The sequence below is a fragment of the Hyaena hyaena genome, unplaced genomic scaffold (assembly GCF_003009895.1).
Source record: "Hyaena hyaena isolate Hyena2069 unplaced genomic scaffold, ASM300989v1 scaffold_466, whole genome shotgun sequence".
NCBI classification, from domain to species: domain Eukaryota; kingdom Metazoa; phylum Chordata; class Mammalia; order Carnivora; family Hyaenidae; genus Hyaena; species Hyaena hyaena.
In genome coordinates this window covers 738,008-762,792 of record NW_024081099.1, presented here as the reverse complement: position 1 = coordinate 762,792, position 24,785 = coordinate 738,008, and the positions used below count along the sequence as shown (strand labels likewise).

General features: G+C 34.7%; 1 protein-coding gene across 1 annotated transcript in view; it reads right to left on the bottom strand.

Annotated features, from left to right (window-relative positions):
- Positions 1-23,622, bottom strand: part of MYOZ2 (myozenin 2) — a 42,448-nt gene extending 18,826 nt beyond the window's left edge. Inside the window, exons 1-4 of the mRNA XM_039253823.1 lie at positions 23,497-23,622; positions 22,847-22,935; positions 5,883-6,052; positions 413-542 (exon numbers count right to left, since the gene is read on the bottom strand). Of these exons, the coding sequence (XP_039109754.1) occupies positions 413-542; positions 5,883-6,052; positions 22,847-22,922 (376 nt within the window). The 5' untranslated portion in view covers positions 22,923-22,935; positions 23,497-23,622. The remainder of the gene's footprint in view (positions 1-412; positions 543-5,882; positions 6,053-22,846; positions 22,936-23,496) is intronic.
- Positions 23,623-24,785: the final 1,163 nt, after the last annotated feature.

Below are 24,785 nucleotides of genomic sequence, written 5' to 3'. Positions count from 1 at the left end.
CCATTCATAACCTCAGGGTCTTAACTTGTAAAATGAGATTGTAATAAATATATTAGACTTGTTTTGAAATTAAAGAAGATAACATATATCATATTACTTCATAAATTATAGTCCTATACAAATAGAATATAAATATCATTACAAGTAATTCAATTTTTAATATAACAGATGATTGCCGACAAATACAATGAAACTTTTGAAAAGAACGTAGTAAATGTTTCTAAAGAGTAAACTCCTTAGATCTAAATCTTTATATTTATCTTGAACTTAACCACAAAGTAGGTATATGATGACCAAAGTTGTGTCATTTAGATATCATCTCTAAAACATCCAAATGACCTGAGACATATATTTAAGTGCACACCAATTTAATTCTATTTATTTTATTTATTGTTTGTAAGGGGATAGTTACCTGGTGCAATGTTTTCTGGATTTGGGGGACTTCGTGGGTCCGGGGTGTTGGGAGGAGTGAATGGGGCTTGTTGTAAGCCACCTTCCAAGTTGCTTCCATCCAGTTTCTCATTCTGCATGGCAATGTTGTGCTGTATTTGATCAAAAGTAAACTCTGCTGAAGACTCAAAAGTATTAGACACACAAATAGGAGATTCCATATGTGCAAGACTCCATTTGTATATTTAAAACTTAAATACAGTGCCACTTTCTTGTTTCTTGGGGCTTCAGTAATTCATATGTAATTGGTTAAGTTATTGAATGAGAAATTTTACTGATATTAACCTAGGATCCATTTTATGACAACACTTCGGTTAATAACAATTAATTGAAGGGTGCCTGGGTGGCTCAGTCGGTTAAGCGTCTGACTTCTGCTCGGTCATGATCTTGCAGTCCATGGATTTGAGCCTGGCCTCAAGCTCTGTGCTGACAGCCCAGAACCTGGAGCCTGCTTTGGATTCTGTGTCTCCCTTCCTCTCTTCTATTCCCTTGCTCACCCCCTGTCTCTCTTTCTCTCTCAAAAATAAATAAACATTAAAAAATATTTTTAGTAATTAATTGAGCCTTACTATGTGCCAGGCATTGTGTCTGAGGCTTTGTATTAGTTATTTAATGTACTATTCATAAAGCTCCTATAAGGTGAATCTATTTCATTACTAATTTAATATTATAGAGCATATTGGCCAAAGATTTGGTTTAGTCACTGTTATATTACTGTGTTTTTATAGTGAGGTTTAATTATATTCTTTAATTCTTTAATTTGTCTTGTTTCAAAATTTAATCTGAAATTTGAACACTAGTAGTGTATATAAAAATATACTTGGAGCTGCATAGCTTATAAAAGGAAGAATCTGGGATTTCTGGGAAGTAAAATCGAAAAAGAGATGTTCATTTTTTAAGTTTTAAGTGAATTTGTTTTACTGTTGTAATTTAGGATTTATTCTATGGCAATAATATAGAACCTTTAAAAACAGTTAATCTGCATTTTAACAAAGAAAAAGACATTGTAATAAGTGATGTTCTCAGAAGCATGGCTAAGCATTATCTCTATAATAAAGCATTGTTTTAATTTTATATGAGAAATATGTGTGTTTTAAGAAAAAGCCGATCTAAGAAGTACATAGTCATTTTTTTAACTTTAGAAAGAAAAAACCAAATACAAGCCAATTTTGACTTTTCTCTGTGTGACAGAAACTTAAAGCATTTTTAAATGTTTTTTCACTTTTACATTTATTTATAAGATGATCTGGTGAAAAAGAATGTTACATTTTAGTACGTAAATAAACTTTATCTTTGTTTTCAGGCTTTCCCCACCCACAGCTACTCTCCAGGTGCCTTTTACATTCACCTTATTTTCTGCACACCATGGGAAAAGCTGCTGTGGAAATGAATAGGGCACATATTGGCAATGGTGAGCTGGCTTGTGGAAAGGTGCAAAGATATGAGAGATGATGTTTGTTAGGTGAGCACAGTGTCTTGATTACTGGGCACAAGAGTTTGCGTTTTATTCCATAGGCAATAAGGAACAATTTCTAAAGACTAGTATAATGCTGTACTCAGAAATATTAGTATTCAGCTTTTTTAATGTAGCTATTAACTTAAGTGTTATACTTAATTGACTAGACTGGTATCTTTTCTCACTTCTGGACCTACATCACCTCTCAAAACTTCAATTATAAATAAAAAGCCAATTGAGATAAATATAGGAATATCATGAATTTAGAATTCTTTTTCTAAGTTCCTGAAATGTGTCCATAAAATACATTTCACCTAAACTTGCAAATCATTCTACCTATGGTAATTTAAGAATCGTAATACTGACCTTCTTTGGAGACTTCTTCCTGGGGATTATTGAACAGGAAAATCAGCTGTGTCTAGCTAGTCATTAATTATCAGGAGACATCCAGTACCTCTATTGTCATTGTTAAATGTACAAACAAAGCCTAATAATAGTTGAGTAGCAACTTATTTCAGTTATGATATAAGCCTTAAATTACAGAGTTCCATCCTGTGTGAGTCCCTTCGGGAGAAGTTGAAAAGATAAATGAAAACCTGTTTCTTTTTATTTCAGTTAAGTTGACCCTAAACAAAATAAAACTAGAGCAGCATCTTACGGGTCATAAACATTGAAGTTATAAACACATTGATAATGTCTATCACATGATTTCTGATGAAATATCAATAGAAATAAAAGGTATTTAAAAAAACTTGTTCTATAATTTTTGCCAAATACATAATATAAGTTATTTTTTGTGCCAAATAAATATATGTTAAGAATCTCAGTATACTTTGTTTGGTCTTATTTCAGAATTACTTTTTAGTGTATACTTCCCCTTCCCCCAGTATCATTTAAGATTTCTAAGGATTTAAAAAAGTCCATAGTTACCAAAAACATATATAGTCTTTACCATAAAATAGGGATTGTTTCCCCAATATCATTTTATAGTGATTTATAGAAGATAATTTTAGTTATCATGAATCATTCTTCTATTTCATTTTTCCTTAAGTGCTCATTTTCTTCATCCATTTCATTTTTTGCCTATTGGTGTAAGAATTTGATCAATTCATGAACTAAGGATTCAAAATTGGCTTCTGTAGCAAGGAATTATCTTCATTTCTTTTCAAGAAAGCACATTTCCTGTTGTTATTTATGTCAAAAGTTTTGTGTGGCTTGATTCTGACAGTTTTGTTAGTAGTAGAGTAAGCTTACAGCTGTCTTTATCTTTTTAATTTTTAAAATAGCACTTAGTATTTGGGCAAATGACATTAAATTACCAGGGAGTTGGTTTTATATTTTCATCTAATGATATCCTAAACATTATAATAAAATAAGAAATTTATATAGCATTAAGTAGTTATTTTGACAATATTAACAGGTTGAAGGGACCATTAAAAGTAAAAGCTAATTTCAGAAAATAGAGTCAATAAATTAGGAAAATGTGATATAAATCATGTAAAGATGATTCAAGAAGTAGATTATAAGTAATAGTTGTTTTCTATCTTTCAATGTTACTTTGTTTCTCTTTCACTACACAAAGGCTGATTTATTTATCTATGTGCTCCCAGCATGGCATCTAGAGCACAGTAGACATTCATTAAATATTTGCCAAAAGTATAAATAAATGAATGGAAATAGACCTGTGCCTAGTATTGTTTTTAAAATTCCCATCATATTAACAAGACTTGCTCCAAGTTGCAATCTAGTGCCTTGATTAAGCCAATATATTCTTATATAATGTGGCTAACTCTCTTCCTCAATGATCATTTTTAGAATTAAACACAGATCATTAAAGAAGGCACTTTAGAGAACATTTGAGTCCATTCCCTTATTTTCTAAATGCGAAAAGAGGTCCGGGAAAGCAAAGGAACTTTTAAATGGACTCCAAATTACATGGCTGCGGGACAGCCAGGACGACCCCTGTCTTCTGGATTTCAGCCCAGTTTCCTTTAATTACATGATGATAAGCATCGGTGCCAAGAATTCTAGAATTCTGAGAGCTCGATTTCAATCTTATGGTGTTGCTTAAGACAAATTACTATACTTCCTTAAGCATTACTTTCCTCATTTCTAAAAAAGAGAGAGTAGATTTCATCAGACTTCAGAGAAGGTTATGCAACTCAATGACATACTAGTTCATTGCATACATTGTTGTTTATTGCTCTAAGTTACTTAGGCATTTAATTATTTATTTCAATATGCTTGTTTTGGACTATTTTATTTATTTAGTGTTCAACCGTTTAGGGATACTGAAAAACTATCAAGGTATATTCTTAGCTTTTATGTATAATCAGAACATTTGGCCACAGGCTGTTGTCAGTAATTTGAGATACTAGTGATGAGAGAAAATAGTGTGTTCATAAAGGCATTTAAAAACTCACTGTGCCTTCCTGCAGAATTGCAGTTAAGGCATGGACTTAGAGATGTAAGTTTAAGTTATGAAAACTGGATTTATTCATTTATTCAGATGTCTAGACTTGTAGATGACTTTTCAAAGAATTTCCTTAAGCCACCTCATTTTATACGCTTTAAAGCTTCTCCTCTGTTGTCATTATTGAAGGAATATGATTATACCATTAGCTGGGATAAGGATTATATTAGGGTCACACTGCATTAGCCACAGACATTTTTTGATGTAAATACTGGACAAAATTATAGGGTGGCATAACATTACATTTATCCATGACTTCAACTGAAAAATCACCCCTCACAAATGTAAATATTATAGTTCAGTAAGATTTGATGTCTAATTGAATTCATAGTTATAAATAGACTTAATCCATGGATGTTAAAAGATGTTCATTAATGTGAATAAGACATTTAAGATGTCCCCTCACATTTATTGTTAACCAGGGAAATAGACATTTCAGGAATGAATAAAAGTTTAGTTTTTGTGTGTGTGATGTTAGTCCTGTAATGTATTTTAGTATTTATGTATTTAGTATTTATGATAAAAGATCTCAGTGAAACCAGTCTATTTGCTGTAAAGAAGTGAAATGTCCATTCAAAACCACTTATTAGTGGCGGCAGCTGGCAAATGTTTGGTTTGAAATTCACAAGGAAACTTACAGACTTCCCATAGTTACAGGAAGAAACCCTCAGGAAATAAAACATATTTAGTGTAGTCTCCACCACTTCTTCAAATTTAGAACCAGTGCTTTATTCCTTTTTGAGTCTTCATGATTGGTATTTTATTTTTAAAGCCACTTTCCCAAAGCTACTTGTTTTCCTACTATGAACTCCTTTTTCTATAATCTCTCCACAGAAAACAATCATAAGGTCATTTAAAAATATATAATATAATACATATACATAAATAATATAATATTAATATAATACATAAAACATAATTTAATTAATTTGTTCATTTGTTTATTAACTTTCAGCTGAGGAAGACTTTTGCTTGAAGAGTTTTGTCTACCTTGGTTTGTTAATATGAATCAGACTTTCCTACACAATGTGGAATAAATGGATTGAGTGAGAGGAGGTCAACTGTGTCTGTAGTTCTCAGGCACATTTCGGTGCCAAGATGTACGCAGCCAATAAAATGCTTATACTTTGTGGAGTGCCGTGTGTGCTTTGGAAGTGTTTCCATCCCAAGCATTTAACTAGTGGTGATAAGACCATGGAAACTTTTAGTTCCACCAACCTCCACTCCCTCTCCCTCCTCTTAGCGAGCAGACCAGCTTTTCAGTGCCAAACTTACAGGTTTGCAGTGTTCCTACTGAACTAAAAAGATACTCACAACATATACAACGCTTCTTTTGTTTATTCACCTCAACTATTCATTATCATAAAAAAAAAAGTCTAACAGAATCAACGGGAAAATATGTCAAATAAATATGTAGAACACTTGTTTGGAAATATAGTGATACATATACACTTAGAAATGCTGCCCATTTATTTAGATACCACATGATAAGGTTATACCTACATTTATTTGTGCTTTAGTTTCATACTGGAAATTTTCAAATGTGTATTTATCAGATCTTCTTTGTCGCATCTTAAATAGTCTGGCACCACGGTTACTGAGGTGGGATAATTCTTCCAACATGATGTCTCTGGGGATGCTGACTTTTTTGCCCAGGTGCATGGCGTCTACATCTGTAAAACAACATTCATGTGTATAAAAACCCCAAGGTCAGCATTTTTAAGTGCTTTGCTAAATTCCATAATTTATTGACTGCTATATAGTGGCTAAGATTGAGGCTCTTTATTAAAATTGCTTCAGGTTGAATCCTGGCTCCCTTATTTTCTACCTGTATGATTATAGATATATGACATATTTCTCTAAGCCTCAATATTCTCATCTCTAAAGTAGCGCTAATGATAATAATACTTACTGAATAGGGTTGATAGGATTAAAAAATGCTTCATATAAATCAATTAACAATGGTAACTGGCACATAGAAATAGTGAATGAAAGTTAGCTAATTACACTATTAGTAGAATTTAGTGTTTCCAAATTTAATGAGTTTTCAAACAGCACTGCTTATAGTTGTTTTAATAAGTTCTGTTTGGCATCCCCCATTTTTACGTGTCGGTTTGAGCTATCCCTATCACTGAAATGCCTACCCTTCCACTCATGCCTCCCATTTCCCTATCACTGTCAAAATACCATTCATTATTCAGCCACTACCAAGGAACCTAGTATAAAGTAGGCAGGTGGTAAGTATTGAATGAAGAATCCTTCCCAACCCAGCTTAAGTGCTATTGATGGGAATTCCTTCACTGAAATCTGTATTTATAATTATTCATGCTTTTTCTGTATTCCCATAGCAGTGGATCACAATTGCTTGATTCCATTTTACCGATTTAATGGTTTGCATTTTTTTTTTGTTTTAGTCTTTGTGTTTTCCATGCCTTAAAGATAGGAAATGTCCAGTAAATGCCTGTTGTTTTTTATTTTTAGTACTGTTTTTTTTTTAATTCAAAAGAGATAAAACTCTTCTTTCTACTTTCTCCTTTAATCAAGAATATATTTCTGTGTTTTGCACAGAATACTCTTGCCCACTGTACATTGTTAGTAAGTGCACAGGAAGAAAAATTGGGCAATTAGTAAAATCAATAATTAATTATTCTGATTGATTGGGACAACATTGTTTGAAAATGGGACAAATTAAACTTAGTAATTAGGCTTTAGGAGGTATTGGGGATGAAACGACAGAATTATTTAAATTTTCTCCTTATTTTTCTTTGGAAAAAAATCAGTTTGTTTACATATTTTGAAGTTACATGAAGAAGAGCCCCACTAATCATAAAACTAATAATATCAAGACTTCTGCTTCTGGGAAGATAGGGTAGATATACTTTCCCTATACCTCTGCTAAATACAACTAAAAATCCTGAACATTATATGTAAAACAAACATGAGATGACTCTGAAAGATGGAGGGAAGAAGGCAACTAGCTAGGGACCTCACAACTCAAGAAATAACATGGTAGTGAATTCTCTGGGTTGTCTTTTAGCTACAAAACCCTAGACTTGGAGCTAAGATTCTAGCTAGCCAGACACACTAGCAAGTGCAGACAAAAAAAGCCCGAATAAAAGACTGTTGTCATTAGCCAAAAGACCAAGAAAGGTGCAGCCTAAAAAAAAGAAAACTTTTAGATGGCAGCCACTCTACTTCAGCAAAATACCAGAGAAAAAACTTTGGCCCTACCTATATCAACAAAGGCCAAGTAGGGAGCCCAGAATTTTACCCTTCTGAGGCTGTAACAAGGTGCCCCAACACTCCCACCGAGGTGTTGCCAGGGTAGAAGCTGAGACTTTTATCACTGTCAGCCAGTAACAACCCTCTCTCCCTGCAGTGTTAGTGGAGACCATGCGGGGATTTCAAATAACCATTTCCTGCTAACAGTAACTAAGAACTCTTCCCCTCAAGTTTCAGTGGAGACCAAGTTGGAAACCTGTATTTCTACTTCCACCTGACAGTGATGAGGTGGCATTCTCCTCCCCCTGCTGAAGCAGTGTCAGACTAAGATAAATGAAAAAGAAGGTTTAAATAAGAGCAAGGGTCTTAGAACATAAAATGAAATTTTCTAAGCTCAAATAAAAAAATCTCTTGTCATACCAAGAGCCGGGAAGACCTCAGACCAAATGAAAAAAGATAGATGCCAACATGAGATGACTGAGACATTAAGATTACACAACAAAGATCTTAAAGCCAACCATACTTCAAAGAGCAATTACAAAGCTCCTAGAAACAAATTAAGAAATAGAAAGTTTCAGCAAAGAAATAAAAAGTCGTGGCAGCAAATTAAAAGATTTCAAAGAATCAAATGAAAACTTTAGAACTGAAAATATAATAATCAAAGTAAAAGTTCAGTGGATGAAATCAGTAGTAGAATGGAGGGGAGAAAAGGAAAAACGTGTGAACTGGAAGATAGAATAATATAAATCATTCAATAAGAACAACGGAGGAAAAGAAAATAGAGTGAAAAAGAAAATGAGGAAAGCCTTAGATATTATTAGGACTAAAACAAAAGATACAGTATTTGTATCATTGAACTCCCGGGAGAGGAGAAGGAAGTACGGGTGGAAAAGTACTCAAAGAAATAATGGTTAAAAACTCCCCAAATTAGGCAAGGGACATAAATCTACATGTTCAAGCAGCTAAGAGTGTCCTATACACAAGACATTTATAGAATTTCATGACACTATATAAATTTCTAAAAATTAAAGATGAAAAACCTTGAAAGCAGCCAGAGAAAAATGACAGCTTACCTATAGGGAGGGAAAATAATGAGAATGACATTGAATTTCTCACCAGAAACCATTAAAACCAGGAGAAAGTGGTACAAAGGTACTGAAAGAAAAAATTGGCAACCCAGAAGCTGATACACAGTAAAATATCCCTTAGAAATGAAGGAGAATTGAGACATCTTCAGAAGGAAGGGAAACTAGGAGGATTTGTTTCCTGGAGTCCTATTCTAAAACAATGGTTCAGGCAGCTGTAACAAAATACCAAGACTAGTGGTTTTTCTTTCTTTCATAGTTCATTTTCAAGTTGGTTTCCATATAACACCCAGTGCTCATCCCAGCAAGTGGTTTCTAAACAACAGAAATTTGGGGCACCTGGGTGGCTCAGTTGAGCATCTGACTATGGCTCAGGTCATGATCTCATGGTTCATGGGTTCAAGCTGGGTTCTGCGCTGTCAGCTCAGAGCCTGGAGCCTGTTTAGGAATCTGTGTCTTCCTCTCTCTCTGACCCTCCCCCACTCGTGCTCTGTCTCTCTCTGTCTCAAAAACAAAAATAAACCAAAAGGAAAAAAATAAAAACAGAAATTTATTTCTCACAGTTCTAGAGGCCGGAAGTCTGAGACCTAGGTGCCAGCATGGTTGGTTCTGGTGAAAGCCCCCTTCTGGGTTTCAGACTGTTGACTTCTTGCTGTGTTCTCATATGGTGGAAGGGTCAAAGTAGCTCTCTTGGGCCTCTTTTAGAAGGGCATTAATCTCATTCATGAGGCTCCCACTGTCATAACCTAATCACTTCCAAAGACACCATCACTTAATACCGTAACAGGGGCAGTAGGATTTTAGTATATAAATTTGTGGGGGACACAAACATTCAGACCAAGTAGCTGAGGGAAGTACTTTAAACAGAAGGGAAATAATGAAAAGAGTATAGTAAGCAAAGAAGAAGTACAGTAAGCAAACATAAGAATAAAAATACAATAAGCTTCCCTTCTCCTCTTGAGTTTTCCAAATTATATTTGATGTTAGAAGCAAAATCTGTAACATTCTCTGATATAATTATAAATGTATATAGAAGAAACAGTTAAGACAATTACAAACAGAGGAGGATAAAGGGATAAGAAGGTAGATAAGGTTTCTATACTTCACTTGAACTGATAAAGTAACAACATCAATAGACTTTGATAAATTATGTATATATAATGTAATTCTTAGTGCAACTACTAAAAAAGCTATTACAGACGGACTTGAAATCGCGATAAGTAAATAGAAATGGAAATCTTAAAAAATGTCTTATTTCATAGTATTCCATAGAAAAATAGAAAACAGTAAACAGAAATGAGAAACAAAGGCAACAAAAAATAATATGATAGAGTTAAGCTCTAACACATCAATAATCACATTAAATATAAATGCTGTAAATATACCAATTAATGGACAGAGACTAGCAGATGGGGTTAAAAAATATGACACAAGTATATCAGGTCTACAAGAAACTCACTTCGAATAATTGACTTGAACAAAATAGGCAAGTTGAAAGTAACAGGATGGAAAAAAAAAAGCAAATATTAATAAGTGGAAATCAGGAGTGATCATATTAATAGCAAATAAAGTGAATTTCAGAGCAAAGACAATTACCAGAGACAGAGAAGGCATTACATAATGATTAAAGTATCATCAATCCACCAAGAAGACCCAGAAACTCTAGATGTGTATACACCAAGCAACAACAACAACAACAAAAAGAACTGAAGGAGAAATAGATATTTCTGCAATTATAGTTGGAGACTTCAACATCTCACTCTCAACAGAGATAAGAACAACAGACAGAAAATCAGCAAAGGCATAAAAATAACTCAATAATACCATTAACCAGGAAGGTCTAATTGACATTCATAGAATATTCTACTGAACAACAGAATGCATGTTCTTTTCAAGAGCCCATGGAACATATGCCAAGGTAGACCATATCTTGGGCCATAAAATGAACCTCAACAAACTTCAGAGAGTAAAGTTGTATGGAGCATGATCTCTGATTACAATGGAATCACACCAGAAATAAGTTACATAAAGATAATAGGAAAATTTCCACACATTTGGAAACTGAACAGCATACTTTTAAATAATCCACATGTCAAAGAGAAAGTCTCAAGGGAAATAAAAAATTCATAGATCTGAATGAAAATAAAAAGAGATCATATCAAAACTTATGGGACACAGATAATGCAGTGGGAGAGGGACATTTATAGGATTAAATGTATACATTTTTTAAAAAGTCTGAAATGAATAATCTAAGCTTCCACCTCAAAAACCTAGAAAAAGAAGAGAAAAATAAACCCAAAGCAAGCAGAAGGAAGGAAATAAACAATAACAGCAGAGATTAAAACCCAGTTAAGAATGGAGATGGGTCATTTGCAACTATCTTTTCCCATTCCGTTGGTTGCCTATTAATTTTCTGGGTTGTTTCCTTGGCTGTGCAGAAGCTTTTAATCTTTATGAGGTCCCAACAGTTTATTTTTGCTCTTGATTCCCTTGCTTTTGGGGATGTGTCAAGTAAGAAGTTGCTGCGGTGGAGGTAAATGACATATCAGATAAAGGGTTAATATCCAGAATCTATAAGGAACTCACCAAACTACACGCCCAAAAAACAAACAACCCAGTGAAGAAATGGGCAGAAGACATGAACAGACACTTCTCTAAAGAGGACATCCAGATGGCCAACAGACACATGAAACGATGCTCAGCATCCCTCCTCATCAGGGAAATACAAATCAAAACCACACTGAGATACCACCTCACGCCAGTCAGAGTGGCTAAAATGAGCCAATCAGAGAACTCTAGATGCTGGCGAGGATGTGGAGAAACGGGCACCCTCCTACACTGTTGGTGGGAATGTAAACTGGTACAGCCCCTCTGGAAAACAGTGTGGAGGTTCCTCAGGAAACTAACAATAGAACTCCCTTATGACCCAGCAATAGCACTGCTAGGAATTTACCCAAGGGATACAGAAGTGCTGAGGCATAGGAGCACATGTACCCCAATGTTCATAGCAGCACTTTCCACAATAGCTAAAACATGGAAAGAGCCTAAGTGTCCATCAACAGATGAATGGATCAAGAAGATGTGGTTTATCTATACCATGGAATACTACATGGCAATGAGAAACAATGAAATCTGGCCATGTGTAGCAACATGGATGGACCTTGAGGGTGTTATGCTGAGCGAAATAAGTCAGGCAGAGAAGGACAAATATCATATGTGTGCACGTATAGGAGGATTAGGAGGAACTTGACGGAGGAACAAGCGGGAGAAGAAGGGCGGAAATGGTGGGGGAAAGGGAGAGAGGCAAACCATGAGAGACTCTTGAATGCTGACAAAAACTGAGGACTGATGGATGTGGGGGGGAGGGGAGGATGGGCATGGAGGAGGGCACTTTGGGGATGAGCACTGAGTGTTATGTAGAAACTAATTTGACAATAAACTATTTGTAAAAAAAAAAAAAAAAAAAAAGAATGGAGATGGGTTTAGAAAGAGCAATAAAATTGACGAATCTCTAGCCAGACTGACACAGACAAAAAAATAAAAGACACAAACTACCAATGTTGGGAACGAAACAAAGGATATCACCACAGACACTGCAGATTGCAGATGGATAAGAGAATACTATGAGCAACTTTACACATAAATTCACGTCAATTTGAAAACTTAAGAAAATTCACCAATTTTTGAAAAGCGCAAAGTATCACATCTCACCCAATATGAAGTAGATTAATTTGATTAATCCTATAACTATCAGACAACCAAATTTATAATTTTTAAATCTCCCAAAAATGAAATCTACCTGAAAATAGAAGATGAGAGAATAGTTCCCAATTCATTTATTAAGGGGATCTTACCCTGAGAGCAAAACCGAAGACAACACACAAAAAATAAAGAAAGCTACACACCAATTTTCCTCATGCACATAGAAGCAAAAATTCTTAACAAAATATTAGTGATTAGAATTCAACAATATACGAAAGTAATTCTATAACATGAATAAGAGTGATTTATTCCATGGATACTGACTGGTTCAATATTCCAAAATCAATGTATTCCACCATCTTAATAGGCTAAGGAAAAAAAATCACATGACCATACCTTTGGGATCTAGGGCTGGGCAAAACATTGTTAAACTTGACACCATAGGCACAATTCATTAAAGGAAAATTTGATTAATTGGAGTTCATCAAAGTTAAAATTTTGTTCTCTAAGAAAGACTGTTAAGAGGACGAAAAGACAAGCTACAGAGTGGAATACAGTACTTGTAAAACACATATTTGACAAGGTAGAATATATAAAGAACTCTCAAAATTTACCAGTAAAATGCAAACAATCCAGTTAGAATATGTGCAAAAGACATGAAGAGACATATCACCAAAGAGGATGTACATAGAGATAGCAAATAAGGATATGAAAAGATGTGCAATATCATTCGTCAGTGCAAATTAAGGAAATATAAATTAAGACCACAATGAGATGTCACTCTCAGAATGTCTAAAATGAAAAATAGTGACAGCTCCTAATGCGGGAAGGTGTGGAGAAACTGGATCATTCACATCTTGTTATTGGAAATGTAGAATGGTACAGCCACTCTAGAAAGTAATTTAGTAATTTCCGTTAAAAAAAGCTATCAAGTTATGAAATGACATGAATAATCCCTAAGTAGAAATTGCTAAGTGAAAGAAGCCAGTTTGTAAAGGCTACACACTGTATGATTCCAACTATATGACATTCTAGAAAGGGCAAAACTTCAGAAGACAGTAAAAGAATCAGTGGTTGCCAAGGGTTGGAGGAGGGAAGGGAGATAAACAGGCAGAGTATAGGGGATTTTTAGGGCAGTGAGACTATTCCATATGATACTATAATGGCAGATACATGACACTATACATTCATGAAAGCCCGTAAAAACATTACAAAACAAAGAGTGATCCCTAATGTAAACCATGGACTTTAGGTTTAATAGTGTATCAGTAGTGGTTCATCAATCATAACAGGTATATCAACAAAGGCAAGATGTTCATAATAGGGGAAACTGTGTTGGGAGGAGAAGGCTATATGGAACACTCGATGTTTTCTGCTTAATTTTTCTGTAAACCTAGAACTGCTCTAAAAAATAAAGTGTATTACTTTTTTCTAAAGTTTAAAAAATTCATAGTTCTTCCTAATGCAATGCAGAGCAGCTTTGTCCTCTTTCTATTAGGAAAAGAAAAAAAATATGCTTTACAATCCCCAGGGATGGCAGAAATTGCCTCTAAAAGAGGAATAGGAGGAACAGAGCAAAGTAAATAATGGTGTTTCATACCATTTTCCTAGGATATGTTTGCCAACTGCGCTAAGTTCTGCAGGGAATATTCACCCTCTATTACTTGCAAGTGTTTGGAATCTTTGTTACCATATGATTGGAACATAGCAGGAGAAGCTGGTTTAATTTTCAGTGTGTTTTTCTCTATACTTATATACACTGGGTTAATTTCAGTGTATTTGTATATATATTCATAATATATACTGAATATAAAATTCATATATATACTGATATATGAAGTATATATATTATGTATAGTATATATCATAACATATTGTATATAATAATATGTATACTGATATATATTCAGTATATATGTTCATATGTATATTCATATATACAAATATATATTATATATAGTATATATATACACATGAATATATATATTCATTCATATATATTCTAGAGAGAGTGACAAGGTGGGCTCTTTAAACTTTTTGTTTCTATAAACAAAATAGCAAGTTCCCTTTGGAGCACAAAGGACAAAAGAAACAGTATTGCTTATACTGACATAGTGCAATCTCTATGGGAAGGAAGAATCTCCTTTCAATCCTTCTCAAAGCAATTCAGTTAGCAATGAGAGAGAGAGAGAGAGAATGAAATAACACAAAAAAATGAAATCCACAAATTTTTCCATTAACCTTTTCTAGAGATACATATTCCATGTAATATAGTTATATATTCCAAATAATGTTTTTAAACAAATTTAGATTTTTCCTGAAAAAGTTTTCCATGGGACATTTTCAGGAAATGAAAAATGCCCCAAGGCAGGGAGCCACTAGAAAATGCAGAGACGACAATCTTCATAGTAATGGAATCTTTCTCCTCACAATCTTTGTCCTTACAAGACCACACAGTTTTTCCACAAAGAAACCAAAATAGAAATGCAACTTTTTTCCTCTCTTCCTCATTTCTGTTACTGATTTGAGTCATTACAAATACTGAAATGAAAATAGACATGTTAGATAAAGGACTGGCATATTATTATTAACTTCTTTACCTTCTAAAATTTCAATCTGTGGCGTAAGTCTATTTTTGTGACTCCAGACACAGATTTGAGAAAATGTTTTTATTTCATTTCTCTTTTCCTAATGACCCCTAATATTAGCTGATTCCGCCAACATTTCTGAAATAGCCGCATGACATAATTAGATTCCAACCCACTGACCTCTGTAATTTACGGTAGTCTTCTAGGGTGTGTTTGACAGGAGTTGATCAGCTTTGTGACTGATTTATAAACAAGTATGTGACCTGACTCAGGCCAATGAGAGTAAATATCGGGACTTGTTTCTGCAAATGTTGTGCCAAAGATGCTTTCTGCATCCTGCTGCATGTAGCATGGAAGTATATTGCCCAGGAAACTGTTGGCAGGTACATGGTACAGTGAACGAGCCAGGCATGGGATGATGCTTATCCCAAGGAAACAAAACAAAGCCAGAGAAGCCAGAGAATAGCATACTTGAGCTGCTAGATGAAGAAGCCCTCACCAGATCACCTCTGAACTTTTCAGATATGTGAGCCATAAATTCTCTTTATTGTTTAAGCTAGTTGGCTTCTGACTAAGAACATGCTGGTATAGTTAGTCTCTTCAGATCTTCATCTCATTGATGTAGGTCCAAAAAGTATACTAAGATTGGAGTCATAAGGATGAGTGAGGAAGGCCAGCTAAAAAGCCCAGAAGCGGGGACCTCAAAGAAGAAAGAGATTAGAGAGCAGAGCTAAAACAAAAATGGATATACCCCTGGCCACAGACTCATCTAGTTTCTAAGACACATTCACTCCTTTTCAGCAAAACACTAGAACCTTCACTCAAGCTGCTATAAGGAATAGATTTTCAGTAAGAGCCACGTGGAACTTTCAGTGTCAGGGCATGTAAAGAAATAATCAGCTGGCACAATCTGTTAGTATTAGTAAATTTATATCACGAGAGAAGAGAAATAAGAGACAAAAAGGAAAAAGGAGAAGGCACACAAAATAATAGTTCAACCTCTTATTCTTCATACTCTATTCTACTTCCTCTAAGTCTACATTTTTTCCCTTTGAGAAACCATCTATGGCTTTGACAATATTATCTGACAATATTAAGGATCTCTGAAGCCAGAAGTACTAGATGATAAGTCAGTGCTAGAGCAAGCTTATATCTTGCTCATAAGAATTAAATGATAAATTTTCAAGAATTCTGTGATTTAGTAGTTAACTTCAGTGAACACAACCATATAAACATTAAATTATATAAACAATACTTAAAGTATGTTTAAGACAAAGCAATAAATGAATACTCAAAAAGTATCACTTTCTAAATATTTTACTACTTTCACCATTATCTATACTCTTGATATTATTTATATCCATTTGTATGTGAATAGTGGAAATACTACATAATGTATTAAGGAACATCTTTTTCTAATTCTGCATTCAGTGTCTTCTTGACGGTAGCTTGAAATTGGCCATGGTGGGAATATTTATACCATAGAAATTGGCCAACTCTACAAACTAAGACATTTTACCCCCAATGAGCCAGTTGTTAAATATCTACTAGTAAAGTCCTAAACACAGGAATATGTTAAGTCAACACATTCTGCATAAACAAATAAACAATGAAAGGCATATCTAAATTCTCTAAGGTTTTCTTCCCTTCCCTTCCCTTCCAATAGTTAAATTTATTAGGCAACTGGAGCAGGAGTTTCAGACCATCTGTGAGTTGGGGAATCTAATATTTGAACACTTTCATTACTGAAACTTTCAGAGTGAAGAACACTGTCATCTGAGCACATAGAATTCAAGTTCAGCTGTTCTCTGTCCTTTATTGCAAACCCCTCTAAAGGGTCTTAGCAGTGTGTTTAATCTGGATGCCTGGTAAATGATACAACTTATTCAGGGTACATATCCTTGACCTGATGGATTAGAAGGTTGTCATTGTGGCATTAGATCATCTATTGAAAATAATATTACGAGGCATACTTTCCTATTGATGTCACTTATAATCATCCAGAATTTTCCCTTTATTCTTTAAAGGTTTTTTTAGGATTTGATATATAATATTTTACTACTTTCAATTATTTATGAATAGTTGAATATTTAATTATAATTTAATATAGATCTATAACTTGAAGGTCTTTACCATAATCAATACAATTTCCACAAAATCCCATAATTTTTAATCTACTAGAAATATTAAATAATTGTTACCAATATTTTTCCTCAGTAGAGTCCTCAAATGTAAAATATTTTGCAGTTAGATTAAGATTTAAAATCTTATATTAAAAAGTTCAAATAATTTGGGGTTTCTGGGTGGTTCAGTCAGTTATGCATCTGATTCTTGATTTTAGCTCAGGTCATGATCTCACTGTTCGTGGGATTGAGCCCCGAGTTGGGCTCTGCTGTGACAGTGCAGAGCCTGCTAGGAATTCTCTCTCTCTTCTCTCTGTCTCACCTACTTGCAGGTGGGCTCTCTCTCTCTCTTTCTCTTTCTCTCTCCCAAAATAAATAAACATTTCTTTTAAAGCTCAAGTATTTGGTTTTTAAATATACTTTCCTTCTACTTTTCATACTGTGGAGCCCCATTACTATGAGTATTAGAAACCAAATGGAAAATTGCATTGTATTGAGGGAATATGTAATCTTTGAAAATGTGATCGTTCCTTTTTCAAGCCTTCTGTCAATGCATAGTCTTATGAACAAATACTATACTTAAGTTCCTCCAAAGGGAACCATTCTCTTTTTTTCACATTTATTTCATAGGTTAGCATTCTGAAACTTGATCAACAGTGATTGATTGTGCACAGGTTGTACTACATATTTAATGTGAAATTTTGATCTGACCAAAAATGACATATTCAAAAATGAATCAGATTCAGTGAATCTAATTCATAGTCTATAGAGATACTCACTTATACATAATTGTAGTAAGACAAAAGATATTTTAAAAATCTTTTTCCCTACAATTCCCTGGCAGCTGCAATTCTGGTGGAATGGGTAAGACCAATGGAGGGGAGTTAATGGAAACTGACTTGCTCTAGGGTGATCCTATTGATTTACTAAGAAGCCTGAGGCCATATATTTTCTCTGTACTTTCACAGGTCTCTCCTGGCTATTTACAGATGGCCTGTTTGGATTAAATAATAGTCCATAAAATAAACTTTATTGTAAAATGTAACAACCACATATACATATTACATAAAAGATAATAGTCCAGACTGTGATTTTGAATAATGCCTAAAAAGTCTACAATTGATAATAAGGTCATTAATAATTTTCTTTACATTAAAAAGTTGATTTTTAAACCTTCTGAGATACTTTCTTTTCCTATTTCATATCTTTTGGCCTTGATTTGTGTTCTAAGACTATTTTATAAAGTTTTCAAAAACTTGCCATTAAAATATTATCACTTAATAAGTATAAATTTATAAACATTTAAGAAATGAGATTACCAATGTATTGAATTATACAATTTGAATAATACAATCATTTATTACTGTTTATCAGATGTACCTGTATTAGACTGAAAAAGACAACAAAGAAACTCAGATAATAGTATACATACAGTATGGTTGGACTTATTCATTGTGATTTTAACTTGGGTAATAAGTAGAATTTAGCCTAGGCCTCTGCTGTCACTTCTCTGAAGGGCCTTATTAGAAAATTAGAAAACTCTGGCGTGCTCAGAAAATCTATGAATTCACAATCTCTTACTGCACACAACTTTTCAAAATAAAACATCTTTTTTCTTGGAGTTTTGGAATGGTAATGTGAAAATTTACGCCAAATAAAACTAATAAACTTGCACACTGAGGCATTAAGTTAAATTCTTTTTCTCCCTCAGACTTTTCGTATTTGATGTATGGTATTTAAGGCCTTCTTGGTGTCCTTATTTTGACATTGATGACTTGATTAACTACAGTTTAAGATACACTGATACCTGAAAAGTAAAAGGGGTCTTCACATAGTCTTCTATCTGAATTTCTAGATTTTATACTCTATGCTTTTCAAAGTGCCCTTGTGATTTATGTCAATATTGTTATCGTCTTTGTTATTGGTGGAGAAACTCAAATACACTGATGTTTGATTTTGGCACAAAACTCAGTAAATTAAAATCATGGAACTTTAGAATTAGACGTATCAGTTGGGGCGTCTGGGTGGCTCAGCTGGTTGAGTGTCTGACTCTTGATTTCAGCTTCAGTTATGATCTCACAGTTGTGGGATCAAGGCCCATGACAGGCTCTGTGCTGACAGACTCTGCTTGAGATCGTCTCTCTCCCTTTGTCTCTGCCCCCCCAACTCTCTCCCACTCTCTCTCTCTCTCTCAAAATAAATAAATAAAAGCTAAAAGAAAAGAATTAAATGTATTAGTAAATCCAATCTCCCATGTTCAGTTGGGGAATCTGAGGGCTAATCTGGAACCCAGGGTTCCTGCTACCTTATCAACAACAGCACTCCATTTAGAACCTGGGCTTCCTGTTTTCAGACCATAAAGCTAAACTCTTTTCCTGAAGTCACAAAAACAGTCTGCTCAGTCCTCTTTTGTGTGCTGGGGAAAGCTGTTCACCAACCATGAGGGGAAAAATAAAAAACACAAACAAAAAACATACCAACAGCCTTTACAGCACCCCAGTGAAAAAACTGTCGGGTGACTGAAGCACAACCTTCTGAAGCACTGTGGTCTTTCCTGTTTCTGAAGTTCTTCTCAATGGTCAGTTGCATCTGTGTGTAAGACCAGGGCACACAACTGGTTCTTCTCAGTTCTGCTTATGGCTATTTTAATTCCAGTTATTTTCCCCCACCACTTCTGGAGAGATGCCAGTTATTCTAGAGAGCGTCCCCTCTTCTATTCTTATTCTCCTTCCTCTTTTCTCTGTCAACTTATTATTCCATGTTTACTCACAACCCATTTTATGCTTCCCTACCCTCTCTTTCTCCTCCTCCAGTAGTCAAGTCTCAAATGAGTTACTGAGAGAAAAACATGACTTATGCTGAAGAGTATACACCAATTAGGAATAAACAGCACAGAGCTGGTGTCCATGAGACTTTCAGAAGCCAATCTTTCTTCTCCCTGCAACTAATTCACGCACAGATCATGTCAAAATATCTTTGTGTTTTTGTTGTATTTTAGAATAGCACTTGTTAGATGGCAGCAACAAGGCTCTTCATACTCTTGTATAAAGCACAGAAGTTTTATAACACAGCAGTAACACAAAGCAACTACTACTGTCAGTTCTAGTCCTTCTAACATTGAGGATGATCATCATGATGATGATCATGATATAATGATAAGGATGGTCAGTGTTAAAGTATACAGCCTTGGTGTCATGGAACACTCTATTAATGCTTTGTTGGGAGTGTGGTATATTTGCTACTGGTACATAATTTGACGCCACAAATGTAATGGATTTATACTGAGTAACAATTTGGGGCACCATTAGTAGAGGTTGGAAGTTCTCTACATTTTTACTCATTCTATCCCATTCTATGTATTTTAGTCCACTTGGATAGGATTTCTCATTAATTATTTGAGGTTAATTATTCTTCAGATGAATTGAGTGCTCTGATATAAAACTCTCTTTGCTTGATCCTTACGTTTTTCTACTGGTTTAATCTCAAAGGTTCACTAGCTATAGCCTCTGCCAGACAACAAGAGCTGGAGTGAACTTCCAGTTCATGTTAAAAGACAACACATTTAGGCATCTCACTGTCACATATCATTCTCCATCAGGCTAACTGGTTTTGAAAGTGATATAAGAAAATGAATAAGTTATAATGTACAAAAGAAAAAAGTCCTGACACACAAGGGGAGAAGGCCTTTGAAAATATCTTTCTCTGTTCAGTTTTATAAAGGAAAATCCAATCCAAGTTTGATTTACTTAGTCTTATTATGAAGCTCAAAACACTTGTATGCTCTATCTTAAGTGATCCAGATTTTTACTGCTGTGATGTATTTGAAAATTTGGAGGATTATTCCCAAGAAGGCTTCTCTGCAGTCTCTGTTGCATCTCTGCATCCACGATACTTCCCTAGTTCTGGATCTCTAGACACCTTATCATATACAAGCAGTAAAGTTCCACACAAGAAACTAGAGAAAATATGAGAAGAAAGAAAAGAGGGGAATTATTTAAGCTATTTCTTAAAGTCCTACAGCTATCTGAGATGAGTTAGGAACGTCTGTGATCATCCTGTGTTATCTGGACACTTGACCTCCAAACAAAGGCAGAGCATGTGACTCCACTTAAGGGGGTTGGAAATCTACCGGTGACTTGGGAGGGAGGGAGGCTTCTGCAGACTTTTCATGGCCAGGACCTACTGGTGGTAAGATAATAGTTTTGAGGGTCTTTTCCCCTTGAGACATAATTGTATTTTTTCTTTATAATTCATAAACATAAAAATTATGTTGTAAGAAAAAGATATTCTTACCCTTGCAGTCTATGGTAGGACTAATAGAGAGTAGAATCCAACACATGATTTAAACTGGGAATATATTAAATGGATCAATTGATTAATTATTGTGCTGCGATTAGAAAATAATTTGTCTCAGCTAGTTTTAAGGTAAATAATTTATTCTCAAATTCAAGTGTTCATTTTGTTTTTCCTTATTAATCAGGAAAACTGTGAAAACAATTTCAAGTAAACTACCTGAACCAGGAAATATAAAGAAGCATAAAAATTTAAAAGAAGTGTGGATTTTGAACTCTGAACTGGTACAAGTTCAGTTCTGGAATCTCATTCAGAATTATTCTCACTTTATTCCAAGATAATCTAACATCATAGTAAAACATGGAAACTAAACTGAATCCAATATGGTAATTTTGTATTGCAAAAAATAGAAAATGAAAACTTAACAACAGGACTCTAGATATTACACTGTGGGGGGAGGGGAGTATTGAAGGCTTTGATTGATTCTATTCAGCATGAATTATAGAAGGTGAAATATGAAAACAATATACTTACCCCTGTACCCGGATACCCTCACCAGATCTCATGCCTTTATGCCTCAATAGTGTTCAGGTGAAAGGTTACATTTCTTGTCAATGGAGGGATAATAAGGATGCATTCTGAACACTCCATAGATATATCTGGAATGGCTCAAATCACTCCTTAAAAGTGTCTGGATACTTTACCTGTTCACTTTTAAAATTGATACTATCCTTTGCTCATAAAGTTGGATTTCCTTTATAACAATCAAAATGCAATGTGTAAAGAATTGCTTTTCAGAGTTATTTGCTAGAACTTAAGGAAAAGGAGAGTAGAATATCATTCTTGTATCTAATTTATATTAAATTTTTGGATCATATACTTTGAGACTATCTTAATGTTATATTTTCTTAGAAATTATAAATAAAAGTATATTTCTACAGAAAATATCTTAGTAAACCAGTTAATAAATATCAAGACTGGTTTCAGGGTTAATGAAATTCACAACATGGATTCCAACTTTAAAAGCTTTCATACAAAAAGGATGATAGAATATACTTTGAATGTTTTATGTAATATAAGGTAAAAGAAATCAAGATATGCCATGTGGGCTGGGCCATGAAGACGTTTGAGACCCAGCCAAAAAAAAGGAATTGAGAGTTACATTAATTTATAATGTGAAATATGAAAGGCAAGCCAAACAGAATGTACATCAGCTGTCAGATTGCTTCATTCCTTTAGAGCAGTTGTTCATCTGAAAATAGCTTTCAAATGAGAAAGGATGACTGCAAAAGGATTAGTTACCATAGGCTTTTCTACACTCCCTGGAGCTCCAGGTTTGTTATGATAGAATAGCAAGGATTTAAAGGAAGTAAACTATAGAATATTAAATAACATCAGGAAGGATCTAGGTTAATGGTGAGCTATATTAATGCTAAGAAAGTTTTTATTGATACCATTTCCATGGATTTCCTTCATGATGGCTGATGCTTGCTGTTTTCTCTGCTTCACCGTGGTATTATGTGAAAGCATGTTTTTTTGTTCCCTATAGAAAATAAAGGAACATTATTGAGACATTATGAAGAACTCACCTAGAGTGTTTTATAATCATCTTTTTGAAAGAAAGCATCTTTGTTCTTTATTAGGAATTTATCATCGCTTCCTACTGCGTGACTTTAATATGCATTCTCTGTCTAGTGACAGAGCATGTTATTCATTGACAGGCAAAGTCACACTGAACAGAGGATAATACTCAGAGTTTCAGGCCCAGTCTTATCTGTACACTTGTACAATGGTCACCAGGCAATGAGAAGCAATGAAAGAGCTGCCTCTTTCCCCCCTCCCTCTCTCTTTTCTATAGTTTATTTTAATCTGTCATTGTTTCCTTATTGGCCTTCACTTGCACCAGCATCACAGTACATCAATTCCAGCAAACTGTAAGAATGAAGAAAGGACGCTAGATTAAATCCGGACTCTTTGGTGGTGGCATTTTAATATTGGCATCAACAACTGCCCTTTAAAGCAAAGAATGCCCATTTATGAGTCACAATTCTGAACCTCCTGGGACAACTGACTAATAAAACATTTTAGGAAACAATATACTCACCTTGCTTTTAGACTGTGCTTTTCAGCAGGGTTGAATCCCAATTTGTGGAGGAAAGAGTGGAGATGGAATATGGATGGCACTTGGGCCCGATGGTTTTTATCCCTGAGCCTGGGACGGCATGGTCCCTAGCTCTGACTCAAACTGGGGACTGAGCCTTTCTGAAGAGGCTGGCATCCAGCTGACATCAACTGACTATATATAGCACCAAATACTTCAGCTACTCATATCTTCCTGGCGAAAGGGAGGAACAGAGAAAGATTAGGTTCTCTTCATTGTGTTTCTAGTTTATGAGATGGTTGAATGAACATACAGAAAGTTTTTATGGAGCACCTTCTCCTCGAGAAGATAGTAGCTGAAAGGGATTTTTAAAACTTTTTAACATATAGATCTCATGCTACATCTTAATTGAGGTGGCAAGAGACACATACATGAATTAGAACAGAATGATAGATCATTAACTATTAAAATAAAAGTCTGGAAAATAATATCTATGGAATTTCAAGAATAAAGAAATCAGTATGGAGTGGAGCCATGCCTTAATTAGGAATGAGAACATATGCTAGTTTCAACAAAATGGGTAATATTTGAATGGTGAGGCAGGGGAGCAATTTGAAGTGGTGTTAAAGGTTGAGCCATAAACCTATTTGAGTAAAAGCTTAGACTCATCACTGGGTCATGCTTTTTGAAGAGACCCTGTGAAGAAGAGTGCCTACAAAGTTGACTAATCTTTGCAAGGTCTGGAGTCAAAAAATCCTGTTTGGGAAAATGACAGGATAACAAATTTCAAAGGTAGAACTTGTTGGCCTCCTTGATGGTCTCTGAACACAGAAGAAGCATCTTCCCATTTCTGGGCTTTTGGTTTTACTATTTCCCACTTGCTGTAACTTGCTCTTCCTCCATGCATATGGCTCACTCTGTCATGCAGTTGGGACTTTACTCAACTACTGATGCCTTACAAAGTTCTTTCTCAGTCACTGTGTCTAAAATATCATCACATGGTGCCGCTCTCTGGTCCCTAATTCTGCTTCACGTTTCTTTATATTGTTGCATTAAGATTAAAGTCAAACGGAAGAGAAAGAAAAACCCCTAAAACAGAAATTTTAAGAAGATAGAAGTTTGTTTTTCCCAGACATAAACTTAGTCCAGAGGTAATCATCTAGGATTAGTGTGATTGACATAATCAACACGAGATCAATCGCCTTCTAACATTTTGCTCCATTATCCCCAAAATGCTGATCCCTTGGGCCTAAGTGGCTGCTCCAGCCCTAGCCAGCATGTTCATATTTCAG